Source organism: Lycium barbarum, chromosome 10 (genome assembly GCF_019175385.1).
Source record: "Lycium barbarum isolate Lr01 chromosome 10, ASM1917538v2, whole genome shotgun sequence".
In the NCBI taxonomy this organism is placed as follows: domain Eukaryota; kingdom Viridiplantae; phylum Streptophyta; class Magnoliopsida; order Solanales; family Solanaceae; genus Lycium; species Lycium barbarum.
The window spans coordinates 105554749-105571534 of NC_083346.1; the positions used below are offsets into that span (position 1 = coordinate 105554749).

The 16786-nt window shown below is 37.0% G+C and overlaps 1 protein-coding gene across 1 annotated transcript; it reads right to left on the reverse strand.

The window, feature by feature from the left end:
- Positions 1 to 14007: 14007 nt before the first annotated feature.
- On the reverse strand, positions 14008 to 15198 carry LOC132613246 (probable receptor-like protein kinase At5g39020). Its single transcript, XM_060327277.1, has 2 exons — positions 14818 to 15198; positions 14008 to 14151 (listed from the first exon to the last, which is right to left on the reverse strand). The coding sequence occupies exons 1-2, from the start codon at positions 15196 to 15198 to the stop codon at positions 14008 to 14010; spliced, it is 525 nt and encodes a 174-aa protein (XP_060183260.1).
- Positions 15199 to 16786: the final 1588 nt, after the last annotated feature.

A 16786-nucleotide genomic window follows, 5' to 3' on the forward strand; every position in this document is an offset into this window, starting at 1 on the left:
TTTTGATATACAAATTGCATTTTTTGCTCACGACTCCGCTCGTGCCTTATTATGATTTCGTTCACCGGTTCCCGGGCCGGTTATGACTCGTGCGCTCTATGATGATTCGGCCGTATGCTGTGTTATGGTTCCCCGAGGCCTCGCCATAGGGTCGGGTTTCGTTTGGAGTTATGTTGTGATATGGCTGTGATGTGATACGCTCATATGTGTGTGTTCGGGGACGTACGGAGATTTGAACCTTCTGGTGTTATGCGGTGTGTGGCACCAGCGTCGGAGTGGTGACCACGTTCCTGAGCTTTGCATGATTTTGTTTGCATTATGTATATATGTTTTTGATAAACATTTGATATACTGTTCGGCATTTCTCTCTTTTGTAGTCTGTTTGCTTTCAGTTGTGGCCTATATTTTTGTACTCCATGCTTTACATACTCAGTACATCTTTCGTACTGAACCCCTTTCTTCGGGGGGCTGCGTTTCATGCCCGCAGGTACAGACGCCGGTGATCCACCACTGTAGGTTCCACTTCTGCTATTTCGGAGTACTCCCTTGATTCGGAGTCCACTTTTGGTATATATATATCTTTCGCCATGTATATATATATTTCTGCATATCTGACTATTTGGGTACGGCGGGGCCCTGTCCCGTCATATGGTTCTGTCGGTCAGTTTAGAGGTCTGTGGACACGTTTGTGGGTTATGGTCAGTCTGTATGCTTATGTGTATATGTTGTTTGGGCGATCCCATACGCCGAGGCGGCCGGTCCGCATATGTTTGTGCATTGCTTTGATTACCCCTGTGTGGCCTCTGTTGGTGTTTGTTGTGTACAGGGTTATTCTGGTTAGTCCGAAAAACAAAGGAAACTCTGCCGGAAATTTTTCTAGAAATTATCTGTATTTGGAATATAGCTTTGTCGGCTTCTGCTATACATTTGAATACGTTTGATAGATGGGTTTGGGTGCCCAGATCGGGCACTAGTCACGGCCTACGGGGTTGGGTCGTGACACGTACGTTCCTCGGCACTAATATATGATATTTATGGATCGCGCCGTACGTTCCTCGGCACTAACATATATGGATCGGGCTGCACGTTCCGCAGCACTAACACTTACATATATATACGTACATATATATGTGTGTGTGTGTGTGTGTGTGCGCGCGCGCTTAATTGCGTATGATTTTTTTAAGCTCATGCATTATATATTGTACGTTCTCAGATGGCAGGTTACCTCTATTCTCTTTATATCTCCGTCCTACTTATGTTATTGACTCCAGCCTTACATACTCAGTACTTTTATCCGTACTGACGTCCCCTTGCATGAGACACTGCATTTCGTGCTGCAGGCCCTGACAGAGTTATTGGAGAGCAACCGCAGTAGGACTCTCAGCTTCAGCGGCGTCAGCAAGTGCCACTACTCTGGACTTGCTATCTTTTGGTACTTTTTTGCTAGTGTAATACATGTTCTTGTGTACACTCTTACAGGCTCATAGATATAGTGGGGTATGTAAATATTATGTATGGCCTTGTCGGCCTTATTTTGAGCTCTTGATACTTTTCTGATAGCCTTGCCGGCTTTGTGATACTCGTGATATTGTAGTGACCTTGTCAGTTCGCATATGAATATATATGTTGGATTTTTTGATATTTCTATGTTGGGCCTTTTCTACGTGCATGTGTTCTTTGAATTAGTGTATATGAAGCTCAAAGTAACTATTAAGTTTGGTGGTCCCGACCTATGGGTCGGAGCCCGTCATACCCCTCGGTGGGGTGTGACAATAAGGTATATTCTTCATCCTATCTCTTATGTGATTTGAAGGTTTAGCAAGTCTTAAAAGTGAAAATAATTATGGAGGAAAGGTCATAAAGTGTCGTGTTGTAGTTGTTGTGTTTAGTGAACTGTTTTGAGCATGTTGTGGCCGTGTGGTTGGGCTGATTTACGTATATATGGATGGTATCTAATGTTATTGGTGTGTTGATGAGATTATGCTCCTTGATGGAGAAGAAAGAAAGTGTATATTGTTGTTGTATGTTGAAAAACATCTTGTGGGATGTTTTATGGAATATTTTAGTATTGATGGTGATGTTGATATTAGTATTGCCATTGTTGTTGTTTTGTTGGTATTGTGATTTCAGGCTAAGGATATAAACAGGGGAGATACTGCCCGAATTTTGGCAGATTCTAAAGGGGTTTAATTTGAATGCTTAAGATAAGCATATGACGATAAGCCTAACAACAATATGAATTCTCTTGAATGTAGATTTACGAGCTTGGGAGGATAAATGTTAAATAGTTAAAGTTAAGGCGACCGAAAAGGTATGTTAAGGCTAGTCTCTTTCTTTCTAAAGGCATGATTCTTTTCTTATTAACCCATATATGTTTTCCATAATATCCTTATTCCCAAAAGCTAGAAGTTCATGATTCTTAGAGTTTCTTATGTTGCTAAAGATAGATGTTTCCTATGATGATAATGATAATGATGATGATGATGATGCTCCCATTTCTAGAGATTCCGAGTTTACATTCTTGATGCTATTATGAGATAATTGAGTTTATTTCATGAATTTCTTGATTTTATTCATTGTTGTTAATCTCACCTTACGATAATTGTTCCTTCAAGGTGAGATATAGTGATGATGATTGCTCCATAATATAAATCGGAGGTTACCGACCTTACGTCACTCTGATTGCATTTAATTGGGCTCTCGTGCATGTTATACGTATTTATATGTGTGTAATAAAGATACCATACATATATCACCGCGCCTACATGGCCGGGCAAGACAACACCGTGCCTACCTGGCTAGGCAAGATAAGACCGCGCCTTAACGGCTGGGCAAGATACTATACATATATTACTGTGCCTTAACGACCAGGCAAGATACTAAATATATATTACAACACCTTGACGGCCAGGCAAGATACTATATATATAACATCGAGCCTCAATAGCTGGGCAGGATACTATATATGTATATATGGAAAAGTTTTTTTTAAAAAATGCTAAGCATGCACGACATCCGCCTTAAAAAGGCATTCAGAGGCACAGGTTGATCTCTTTTATATTACTTTATCTTCATACTTTCATTATGTTGTTATTCATGCCTTACATACTCAGTACATTATTCGTACTGACGTCCTTTCTTGTGGACGCTGCGTTCATGCCCGCAGGTAGACAGGTAGGCAGATCTGATCCTTCGGGCTTCATCAGCGGAGTCTCAGGAGCGCTCCATTTGCTTCGGAGCTGCAGTCTATTGGTATTACTCTTTCGTGTATATACTTGGACATGGCGGAGTCCTGTCCTATCCTTATGAATTCCTGTATTCTATATAGAGGCTCGTAGACAGATGTATGTAGCCAGATGTTTCATAACCTTATTAGTTCATACTGTTGTATAATATTGTGGTAGCCTTGTCGGCTTGTGATGATAGGCATAGTTATTGATGGTTATGTAGAGCTGTGCCGTTATTTTGTAATATATGAACCTTTACAGATTATGATACCCATGAGCTATCTTTGTGGTCCACCTAGAGATGGTTATGAGATGTATGTTCAGAGGTGCTCGGTAGGTTAGCTCCGGGTGCCCATCATGGCCCTCTGGTTGGGTCGTGAAGAAGTCTAAGTGGAGAAGTTCTAAACCTCCATCATTCTCCGTTTCCGTCCTAAACCTCCATTATTCTCCATTTCCTCCGTTAAAATCACACAATTCAAACTCGGTACTAGCTCCGATGATACCACGCGCCTCACCGCGAAGGTGAATATCATGCTCTCCACTAAAAATCCTAATAAGAAGCTGATTTACAACTACGACGCCATGTCCTTGACAGTGGTGTCAAATTCAGTCGTACTAGCCAATGGATCATTTACAGGTAAGCAGAAGCGGATCCAGAACTTAAATTTTATGAGTTTAATATTTAAGATTCTTAGTATTGAGCCCATTATATTTGAAGTTATGAGGTCATATTTACTATTTATTGAATACGTAGCTTTATGTTTGATGCCGAAAGTTAGGGGTTTAATTGAATCCACACATCGAATTGTACATAAGCCCTACAAGTAAGGGTATCAAATGGGTGGATTGAGCTAAATTTAGGCGGGTCAAAATGGCTGGATTAATAGTTGCTTGGGCTGAATAATTTTTGCCTACTTCTTTGCTTCAAAATAACTGTTCACTTAGTCTTTTTTACCTTAAGAAAATATTAACTCATAGAAAAAAGAAAAATATTTTGACTAAACTATCTTTAATTACTAAGACTCTTGCTTATTTATTGTTTTAAGTAAATAGGGGCAAATAAAAAATAATAAAGTTAATTTCTCCTTGATTTTGTGAGCTTATTTTGAATCAAAATAAAAAGTCTAAGTGGAGAAGTTATTCTTTATCTGCGTGTGTAGGTGTTTTAATGCAACAGTAGCACATTATGTTCTAAGAATGAGAATAACAAATTATATTTTGTAAGTATGAAAAAGAACTCACTTCCTCCCTTGAAATGATAGATAACTATGAAACTGAGATAAATCAAAGGATCAAGTCAATCATTGCAGGTAAGACAGAAGAGAACACTGAGCAAGTAAATCATATTTTGATTAACAAATGGCTATGCAAAAAGTGGATGGAATTTGATGAATTCTCACGGTGGTTAGGTATAGTAAAATAAAGCCACACATATTCTTGAAAAAGATAAACAGCGAGAATATCTTGTAATATGGAATTGAAATTTGTAACTATAGATAGTTACCTGTAACCAGAATTCGTTTTGACTTTCTTCGTACTGCAGCCAAAGAAAATAAGGAAAAAGGTTATCTCTATATATATTTAGATCAGGAAAAAGGTTATCTATGCATATATATACACACTTCTAACTGGAGTCGGTTTCAGCGTCTCTACATCTAAATCTGACAGTACAAAACAAGCATATTGGACACATGAATGAGTGATGACAAGAATATTTAAACTATTTTGCAGTGTAGGGAACAATGATTAAGTATATTAACTTATCTTTGGTTTTACCTTTGGGATAGGTGGAAGTGGAACAAAGAAATTTTTTGTTGCTGTCAGTAAAACATCTATCTCCTTCATAGTAACATTTACTACAATCATCAGACAGGCTCCACTGAATTGTAAAATTCGCAGTTAAGCTATCAAACAAGCTACTATTTTGAGAGCGTGACCTCCATATTATTGGCAATTGAATCAGTGAACAGTTATCAGGAATATCTCCCTGGTGCATCTGAGGAATCTTCCTGTTCTCTACTGGGATACTTGTAGTATATGCTGAAGCCACTACATTTAGCATAGTTCTGATAGTCGCGAAAATAATGATCATTCGTGCTCCTGTTGATGTCTAGACTGTCATTTCCTTCCTCCAACGATCTTGAGCACCATCATACCGTAGTTGTACACATTTGACTTGTGAGAAACTCCTCCAATATTGTTATACACAATTTCTGGTGCAATATACCCAATAGTTCCTCTTGCGCCCAATAAAGATACTATGCTTTCCTTCTGGTTACACAATTTTGCAAGGCCAAAATCAGATATTTTTGGACAAAAGTCTTCATCGAGAAGAATGTTGTGAGGCTTTATATCGAAATGCAGGATTCTAGTATTGCAACCGCGATGCAGATACTCCAATCCCCTAGCAATGCCAAGTGAAATATCGTACAATTTTTACCATTCTAGTTGACGATTTGTCCCGGATTTGGCATCGTAAATGAACTTCTCAAGGGATCCTTTGGGCATGAAATCATAGAGGAGAGCTCTTTTTTGACCCTCAAAACAAAATCCCACAAATGATACAATATTAATGTGAGAAGTCCTGCTGATTCTTGCCACCTCATTGATAAACTCTTCTCCCCCCCCCCCCCCCCCCCCCTACCACCAACCTTTTGATTCCTTCAAGACTTTGACCCAGAAGACACCCATTATGCAACTTTCCCTTGTACACACAACCATAGCCTCCTTGACCAAGTTTATTTTTGAAACACCCGGTCATCTTTTTAACTTCACAAAAACTGTACTTCCTTGGAAGGAGTGATCCATGGTTCTTCAAGAAGGCTTTTACATTTCTGTAATTTTCTGTTCTTGTTATGGAATTAAGGGAGCATTTTTTTCTTAAGTACTACCAGCACTGCAATTCCTCCAATAGATGAAGTAACTGCTGTTGTCAAGACACAAATTGGAAAATTGTTATCAATTTTTGAAGTTGAACCATTTTTGCAGGATACTATATCTATCAGCTTAATGGCCCTTCGGGACATCCGATAAAAAAAAATCTATTAGCTTAATAACGTTTCCGTGAAGGAGCTACTCTTTTATCTGTGTGTGTGTGTATTTTAATGTAACATTAACACATTTTGTTCTAAGAAAATAACAATTATATTTTGCCTTGAATAAAGAAGAACTGCCTTTTCATCCCTTGAATTGATAGATAACTGTGAACTGAGCTAAGTCAAAGGATCAAGCCGATATCTGCAGGTAACACTGAAGAAAACACATAGCAATAAATCAGATCTTGAATGACAAGTCGAACATCTAGTGATATGAAATGGAAATTTGTGGCCATAGATAGTTATTGTTAAATTCAGTCATGGAAGACTGATTTTCATGAAGAACTTGTAAATGAATTACATTGATCACAATCGTGTGGAAGAAGAAAGAGAGGAGAAAAGATATTTTATAATATATGAAAATGAAGGAGATATACACCTTATTTATACAACCTCTAAACGTTCAATTCACATGTCCAATTTAACAAACTAACTAATTTTCAAAACTCTCACTAACTCTTTAATCATTAAACTCTAACAACCTCTAACAAACTGTCCTAGTCAGCAACTATCAATTCAATACTCCCCCTCAAGCTGGTGGTGAGAAGACATTGATCACCCCAAGCTTGCTAAATAAGTAATGATGCTGACTAACTCCAAGACCTTTTGTGAGCACATCTGCCAATTGAAATCTGGAACTAACAAACTCTGGCTTGATCAGTCCCTCCTTGAGCTTCTCCCTCACAAAGTGGCAGTCAATCTTTATATGCTTTGTTCTTTAATGAAATATGGGATTTGAAGCTATTTGCATAGCTTCTTTGTCATCATTACATAGTGTGACCGATGTATTAATGTGAACCTTCAAATCTTTCAACAGTCCCATCAACCATACAATTTCAGCTACTGCAGCTGCCATGCTTCTATACTCATCTTCTGCTGAACTCCTGCTTACTGTATGCTGCTTTTTTGTCTTCCAAGAGATCAAGGAATCTCTAAGCTGTATAACATAGCCTGTAACTGACCTCTTTGTATTTGGACAAGTAGCCCAGTCTGAATCACAAAATGCTGTAAGCTTGGTGATTAAACTTCTACTCAACAAAATCCCGTGTCTTGGTGCATTCTTCAAATATCTGAGTACTCTCAAGGCTGCTTCCTAATGTGACCTTTTTGGTTGCTGCATGAATTGACTAAGTACTTGAACTGCAAAGCAAATATCAGGCCTTGTAATAGTCAAGTATATCAGCTTTCCTATCAATTGCTGATATCCATGAACATCTGATAGTAGGGGATCATCAATCTTCTGACCCTCAGTCTTGATCAAAACTGAATCATATTCTGCAGTAGTAAGCTTGACATTCAACTCCATTGGTGTGGAAGCTGGTTTAGCACCACTTAAACCGGCATTGGATATAAGTTCCAATGTGTATTTTCTCTAGTTAAGTAGAATGCCCCTTTTTGATTTCATAACTTCAATTCCCAGAAAATATCTGAGTTGTCCCAAATCCTTGACATTGAAATTGTTGTGTAAAGTCCGTTGAGCGGCTTTGAACATTTGTTGACTGCTTCCTGTGATCAAAAGATCATCAACATATACAAGTATAACCACCATGGCATCAGCATCTTGCTTAGTGAATAGTGAATGATCAAAAGGCTTTGATTATATCCTGCTGCCATCAGTGCACTAGATAGTTTTATGTTCCATTGCCTTGATGCTTGTTTTAAACCATATAATAATTTCAAAAGCTTGCACACTTTGGTCTCCCTCTATCTGTGAAGACCTAGAGGTAATGCCATATAGACTTCTTCAAATAAATCACCTTGTGAAAAAGCATTATTCACATCCATTTGAAGTAAAGGCCAATCTCCAGAAGTTGCTATGCTTATTATAGTTCTAACTATGACAATCTTTGCAACAGGTGAGAAAGTTTTATGGTAATCCAATCCTTCTTGCTGATTATAGCCTTTGGCTACTAGCCTAGCTTTGTACTTATCCACACTTCCATCAACTTTATACTTAATTTTGAACACCTACTTTGATCCAATATCTTTCTTACCAGGTGGCAAATCTACAATCTCCCAAGTACTATTTCTTTCTAAAGCAGAAATTTCATCCTTCATAGCCTCTACCCATTTGCAATCTTGTGAAGCCTCTTTAAAGGTTCTAGGTTCAGTCTTAGCAGTTAGAGCACCTAAGTAAGCTTGATATGAGCTAGATAAGTGAGAATAAGACACAGAACTGGCTATAAGATACTTACATGAATCAGACAACTTAAAAATGGTGACATAGTCATTTAACCAAGTTGTACGTTTAGAAACTCTAAATGGTCTAGCATTACCCCTTGGGTGTTCAACTACATGATCAGCTACATGATGGATAGGATCACCAGGAGCAAAAGGTGATCCTGGTTTAGGGTCAATAATGGGTAATCCTGTATCATCCTATGCATGAATATCAGGATCAAGGTCTGCAGCTGGTGGTACACCATCTTATGAGGCTGCTTCAGGTTCTATCTCTTGACAAGGTGAAGGACTAGGATCAATACTACCCATATAAAGATTAACATCTTTCAAAATGATAGGATTAACTTTAGTAGGATCAGTAGTTGTATGAAGCAAGTCTGACAACTCAAACCTGTCTTGTGAAGTGAAGGCAGGAAGTTGTGCATATGGAAACTGATATTCGCTGACGTTTACATTTATGCTCACAAAGAACACATGATCAACTAAATCATATAGTTAGTATCCTTTCTGAGTCTCTGAATAACCTATCAATACTGATTTTCTAGCCCTTGGTGCAAATATATCCCCCCTTGGAAACTGACTAGCATAGCATAAGCAACCAAATATTCAGATATGATCTAGTTTTGGATGCTTTCCAAACAACATCTCATACGGTGATTTTCCTACCAAGAGTATCTGTTAGCTGCCCGTTAATAAGGTATACTGCAGTTTTGATGCATTCACCTCGGAATTGAATGGGAAAAGAACTCTGAAATCTCAAAGCCCTTGCCTTTTCTAATATATGTCTATGTTTTCTCTCTACTACCCCATTCTGTTGTGGTGTATATGAACAAATACTTTGATGCACAATACCATTAGAAGTAAACAACTCAGTGCAATAAGATTGAAAAACTCAGTTCCATTATCTGATCTCAAGGTTTTTACAGATAAAGAAAACTGATTTTTCACTAATATCAAGAAATCTTTAAGGACTACAATCGCTTCACATTTGAATGTATCAGACATATCCATGTGTATCTACTACAATCATCAACTATTGTCACAAAGTAGTATTTCTTGTCATGTGTAGCCTTCCTATAAGGGCCCCATACATCAACATGCACCAAATAAAAAACATGACTAAAAGTACTGCTACTACTAGGAAATTTTAACTTGCATTGTTTGGCCAAATGACAGATCTCACATGTATGTTGTACATCCTTATTGGTGATGTTTTGAAGTGACTTGATATTCTCTAAAGTCTTGATTGATGCATGTCCAAATCTCAAGTGCCATAGCTTCCCATCAGTGCTACTATAATTGGATAATGCAAAATTTACTGTAGGTAGAACTGCATGTCTTCTTGATATGTACAAACCATCCCTTTCTTTACCAATCCCCATTATTTTGCCAGTGTAGAGTTCCTGAAACAAGCAAAAATCTGGGTAAAAGAACACTGAACAACCAAGTTCCGTAGTCTGCTTGGACACTGACAATAAATTGAACTTAAGTTTGGCACATGTAGTACTTTTTTCAATTCATGTTTTTCCAAAATTTGTGTACTACCTACACCATCTATATGACATTTACTTCCTGTTGGCACTTGTACTGCATTATTACTATGATCTTCTAACTTTCTAATATCATTTAAAAGCTCTTTACTAGGTGTAATATGATGTGTTGCTCCACTATCTACTATCCGCTCATAATCACAACCTGCTTTTGTCAATAATGTAGTAATACCTGCCATGTTTGCAACACAATTTCCTGTTCCTGGTCTGTCCATTCTGTCTACCAGGTCACTGTATTGTTCCTCAGAGAGATTTAATAGTAATGGTTCCACCACTAGTTGTTTCCTCTGCTTCCATAGTGAAATGAGCAGCTGGTTTGTTGTCTCCATTTGGCCTGAAATTACCAGTTCCATGCTTGTATTCATCATTCCCTTTCCTTTTGCTTTTAAAATTAGCTGGATATCCCACCAATCTATACATTTCTCTGTAGGATGATTTCTGAAACCACACACTTCACAAGCACCAAACCTTTTAGGCTGAAAGTTCTGTGTTCTACCAGATAGCAAAGTCAGTGCTTCTCTAGTCTAGTCCATTACACCTAGAGTTCTTTGACTTTATTCTTGTGCTGCTATAGCATAAGCTTCATTAACAGTTATAACTGGCTTCCTAGCAAGTATGTTACTCCTTATAGTTCCATAACTCTCATTTAATCCCATTAGAAATTGCAACAGTCTTTGAGACTTCAAATGTGCTACATATTCAGCAGATTCTCTACACTCACATCTAGGTCATGGAATCATCACATCTAGTTCAACCCACAAATCTGTCAATTTTGAATAGTAATGTGTTACTGAGCCAGTACCTTGCTTCAAAGATGCAATCTTAGTCCATACATGATATGACCTAGTTAGATCACTTCTATCAAATTTCTCAGCAAAATCCAACCAGATTCTCTTTGCATTGGAAGCATATATTATTCTAGGTAGTAATTCGCTTGTAACTGTGCTTGCAATCCATGATACAACAATTGCATTACATTTCTCCCATTGTTCTTCCAATGCTCCTTTGTATGAAGCCTTCACACACGTTCCATCAATGAATCCAAGCTTTCCTTTTCCCCTAAGTGTCAATTTCATCAATCTACTCCACAAGGCATAGTTTTCTGGCCCTTTGAGTTTCATCGGTATAAGTACGACACCTGGTGCATCTGAAGCTTGGAGTTAAAGTGGATGATTGTGGTCTAAGGTTGTTATTTCATTGACTGTTGTTGTATCTTCAGTTATCGCCACTAATAGTAAAATTTGAGCTTCAAATTCGAAATTGTGTTTTCTGTATCTCGTTTGTATTTTTCTTTCTCTTATCAGTTTGATCATGTTACCCGCTCTGATACCATATTAAATTCAGTCATGGAAGACTAATTTTCATGAAAATCTTGTGAATGAACTGCATTGATCACAATCTTGTGGAAGAAGAAAGAGAGGAGAAAAGATATTTTGTGATATGTGAAAATGAAGGTGATATACACCTTATTTATACAACCTCTACACGTGCACTTCACATGTGCGATTTAACAAATTAACTAATTTTCAAAACTCCCACTAACTCTTTAATCATTACACTCTAACAACCTCTAACAGATTGTCCTCGTCAACAACTATCAATTCAATAGTTACCTGCAACTAGAACTCCTTTTGACTTTTTTTTTTGCTACAACCAAAGAAAATCACAAAAGCTTAAATATATATTGCGGGAGGACTTAATTACAATTATCAAACTGGATTTGGGATGTCTTTTAGAAACTATTTTAGTATTTGTTCTGAGCAAACTGAAGATCACTAAATGGGCAAGATGAAGAAAGCTTTAGTATAAATTCCCTGTGGGATTAGAGGAACAACAACATTTGTTGTTGTTGTCAGTTAAACATCGACCTCCTTCATAGTAACATTTACCACAATCATCAGACAGGCTCCACTGAAGTCTAAAATTCCCGGTTAAGAAGTCAAACAAGCTACTATTTTGAGTGTTTGACCTGTCCCATGTAATTGGCAATTGAATCAGTGAACAACTATCAGGAATATCTCCTTCTGGTACAGCCAAAAAGCTAAGTTACTCAGACTCGCCTAAAATGTCATTGGTTGCGTGTCGGATCCTTTAAAAGTAGTGTATTTTTGGAGGATCCGACACGGGCGCGGCAATACTTTTGATGAGTCCGAGTAATCTCTACATTTGCGTATATTATCTCTTCTTGCTTTTTCTCTACACAATATATAATCCTTTTAAGACGCTTGTTGACTTGAATTTTTAGCTTTGACAACTTGAAGGAAAAAGTAAAGAAGGGGGCCAAAAGAAGTGAGATCTTGAGACTTACCAAATGGAGAACTGAACAACCACTATATCCATTTTACTATCCATAGAAGACTATTCAAAGGAAAGTTCAAACCTTTTTTTTCTTTTATAACGATGGTATTTAGGCAAGTTTTCTTAGGTGGTAAGCCAACTCATAGGCTACCTCACCAATACGCTGAACAATCTCAAAAAAACCAATATACCTCAGGCTTAATCTAGCGGATAGTTGTTACATCTCATCCGCACAAGTACCGAATATCTCTGTCCAACAAGGCTCAGGCATATAGGAAGAAAAATCACCTAGTATTTTTTGTCTTGGCTGGAATTTGAATCTGGTCTCAAAGGTCTGCACCCACCTCATTTAGGGGCAGATTTTAGTGCTGATTAACCTAGTAGTTTTGGTTCAGCTCGATTAAAAAAATCACTAAATAAGTACGATTGTACAAATAATAGATTGCAAACATTGTTAAGTCTCAGGTTCTTGATATTGGAAATACATCCGTCCCTTCTACAATTAAAGATGAGGTTCGGCAATTTAATATATGGTAATTGTAAGAAGGGAAAAGGGGTCAAATTGACCCTTTAGTTTCAAATATTGTTTACATTTAACCTCTGTTATACTTTTTCGAACAAATTTGCTCCCGCCGTTAGCCTTTTGTTCAAATATATTCCTTGCCCTAATGGAGCCAAGGGGATAGGCCAAGTATAAGGGTAAATTTAATCATTTTCTCGAAGTACATGATAAATTTTCCCTCTTAGCAAGTATAAGTTTTCTTAGTTTGCATGGGTCACACATGTCTCCACTCAAAAAATCCTTGAAATAACTTACTTTAACTGTCTTCCAGAGTAGTGAAGCTTCAACTAATTCACTACAGTTAGACAAAAAGAGTCTTGCAGGTTTTCTGAATGTAAAATGGAAAGCTCATGCTTGGACCAAGTCTGCAATTTATAGGCTGTGTGCTTCATACTTGAAGCAATCTTAAATCTTTTGGAGTATAGTGGCTAAAAGAGTTGGAGAAACTACAAAAGTCAGTCTTGGTTCAATTTCTAGTACTGCATTATCTTGGGGGTCCACATATTATGGTCCCAAGAAGAAAAATCTCACAAGGATATGAATAGAATTGTAAATATATTTCATTGGATAGAGACATTCAAGTCCTTAGTTTTCCATGTACATGATCACAGCTTCTAATAAATTTATGAGAAGAACTTTATACAGTTCAGCTTGTAAAATATTTGTATTTGATGTACAATTAATGATCTTGACTAAAAAAATGCGAGCTATTTAAGCTTTTTCAGGACATAGCAGCAGAGGGTCGAGCCAGTGAAGCGAGGGCTTTAGGCCCCAAAATTTTTAGGGGCCCCATTTTAAAAAAAAAAATCCATGTTCGGTATCCGTATTGATTTTTTTGTAATCAGTTGATCTACTGCCGATTTTTGGGTCCAATCCATAGCTAAGATTTCCAGATTAACCCCATGCCTGTCCCTAGTCATATCTACAGCATGCATGCCTTGATGATACGAGTTTGACAATGACTAATATGAGAAGCACAAAGATAGGTAAGGAATATCATTTGGAAGGGTCTTGAGAGCCTGAATTTCAAACTTTGACAAAAATTTGTGACCAAGGAAACAGTCTTAACATTGCTGATGGACTATATCAGAAGCTTAGAGATAAGCCAATGGACTAGCAGTTTCAATAGCAAGGCTCATTCGAACAGGCCAGTAAGTGACTGCTAAATTTTCATGAAGGTGAACAGCTACTGTTCCCTTAGGAATGTACTCGTAAACAAACAGGAGTTCGTCATGCATCTTGAAGTGCATCCATAATGTAATTATACTTTTGGATTATTATATTCTCAAGGCATATTCGCTAACTCTTTTTGCACACCAAAGTCTAGTTCATAAAGGAAAATCTAGCTTTTTTGGCCTCGACTAATTTAGATTCACTTTGTGTACGACTGATTTTAAAGGAGGTGTGCTTGCCGCTAGAGAGTTTTCCATTCCCAAAATTCATACCCGAAACCACTGATTAAGAGGAGGACATATTATGTTATCAATCTCACCACATAGCTTTGGTAACTAGTACTTAGGAGATGTAGAAAAAGAGATTTTCCGCGAGATACAAAAGAAATAAAAGACACTATACATAGTAGAGTGCTCTATAATAGCAATAATCTAATTTACCAAAAGTAGGGTTATGTAATATCTTGATTAATCCAAAATTATACATACATGATTTCTGCCAAGATTTGACAAGTCTAGATCATCAAACTTGATCTTTTGAGTTATAAACCATATAGGTATTAGTAGGCATGTCATTTTCTGATCGTGAAGAAGAAGAATACAAGAAAGGTTTGGGAGGCATTTGCAAAGATTTGAGTTCACCTTGTAACATCTCTACCACCATACCGATAGATGGCCTGCTGGTTGGATCGGTTTGGATGCACCATAGGCTCACCAATATCATCTTTCTACAAGTTTTTTATCGTCTTCCTTCACAATGCCAGTTAATGCAAGCTCTTCCTTTTGTTCAATTTGTTTGTAAATCCAGTGTGGAAAGTATATTTCACTAGTATGGTCAACAACAACGTCAACATTTTTCCTTCCTCCAACCATCTCGAGGACCATCATACCATAGCTATACACATCTGACTTGTGCGAAACTCCTCCAATATTGTTATACACAATTTCTGGTGCAATATACCCAATAGTTCCTCTTGCGCCCAATAAAGATACGATGCTTTCCTTCTTGTTACATAGTTTTGCAAGGCCAAAATCGGATATTTTTGGACAAAAGTCTTCATTGAGAAGAATGTTGCGAGGCGTAAGCCCCAAGGCACGGGGTGTAAGCCTCATGGGCTTTTAATTTTTAGTATTTCATAAGATAATATAATAACAATAAATATTTTTAAATAGGTAAAATTACATTAAAAAATAAAAGAAAATTGTATATATATATATATATATATATATATATATATATATATATATATATGGATAGATAGATGATCCTCACAAAAAACTAATCAAAGAAATCCATTATACATCTCCTACAACTTGTAATTATATATAACATAATTTTACAAGTATAAACAATACAATGAAATAAAAGCTATTATGAAATGCAAATCAACTCTAACATCTTAACTCTCAAACAATGAAAAAATCACAATTTCCTACTATCTTACTATTCATTTTATCTCCCTATAAGCAAATAATCAATAAACTATATAAATATTATAATTAAAATGTAATTCTTTCATGAATAAAAATAAAATTACTTTCAAATAGCGAAATAACAAAATATGATAATTTTGATACATAGGATAAAAGACCAATGACAAGTGAAAATGTTCAATCCGGCTATGTATTTTTAAAAGAAATATTAAGTGATATTCATCCCCACGATGTTCTCAAATAGTAAATATGCAATACTACAACTTGCTATTTGAGTGACATCTAATCTTCTTATTTCTATAGATGAAAAACTATAAAGTAGCACTCATTTGTTAAAGAATTATGAGGGTCAACAATTTAATTAAGTAATTTAACATATAATTTGTGTAAGAACTATTAGGCGAACCTCGAGTGTCGTGCATTCCTCACAGAAACTAAGCCCTGCATGTAAGTCCCGAGGCGTTTTGTCAGTGTCCCGCCCAGGGTGAGACCCAGAGCAAGTCTTAAAACTGTCGTTTAAAATGAACCACTCTTCTTTGATCCGTCTTAGGACGGAGTGGAAGCCTCGACCCGAGCAGAAGTGCGATGTGTCTGGAAACTTGAGATCGTAAATGGATTCGAGTACCATTATGATCACCTCTTTCATGATCCTTTCTATAGGTAGAACTACTGTGAGCGGTCTAAACGTCGACCCTTATTTCTTTCTTCATATTGTAAAGGGTAGAAAAGCCGGTTCTCTAGTCGACTGATCCCATTGATCATATAATTGGGAGGGAACGTGTCACATTAGAGGTGAATAATCAGAGGTGTCCTCTAATCACCATGATGAGGCTGGTCCCTCTTTTAGTATACTCAGCAACCTACTTCAACTAGAAACTAGAAAATCTATTCCAATATTATTTTGATTACATATCTTATTAAGACATGAACTAAAGAAAATTGAGAATATCAAATACTACTAAACAATTTAGGTTTCATACTCTTAACTGTGAATTAGTCTTCCGACAGTAGGGAAGATTGTTTAAGTATATAAACTTCACTTTGAAAGTAAAATATTACCAGTGGGATTAGAGGAACAAAGAAATTTGTTGTTTTTGTTAGTTAAACATCGACCTCCTTCATAGTAACATTTACTACAATCATCAGTCAAGCTCCACCGAATTGTAAAATCCGCAGTTAAGCCATCAAACAAGCTACTATTTTGAGACTGTGCCCTCAATTTAATTGGCAAATGAATCCGTGAGTAGTTATCCGGAATATCTTCCTT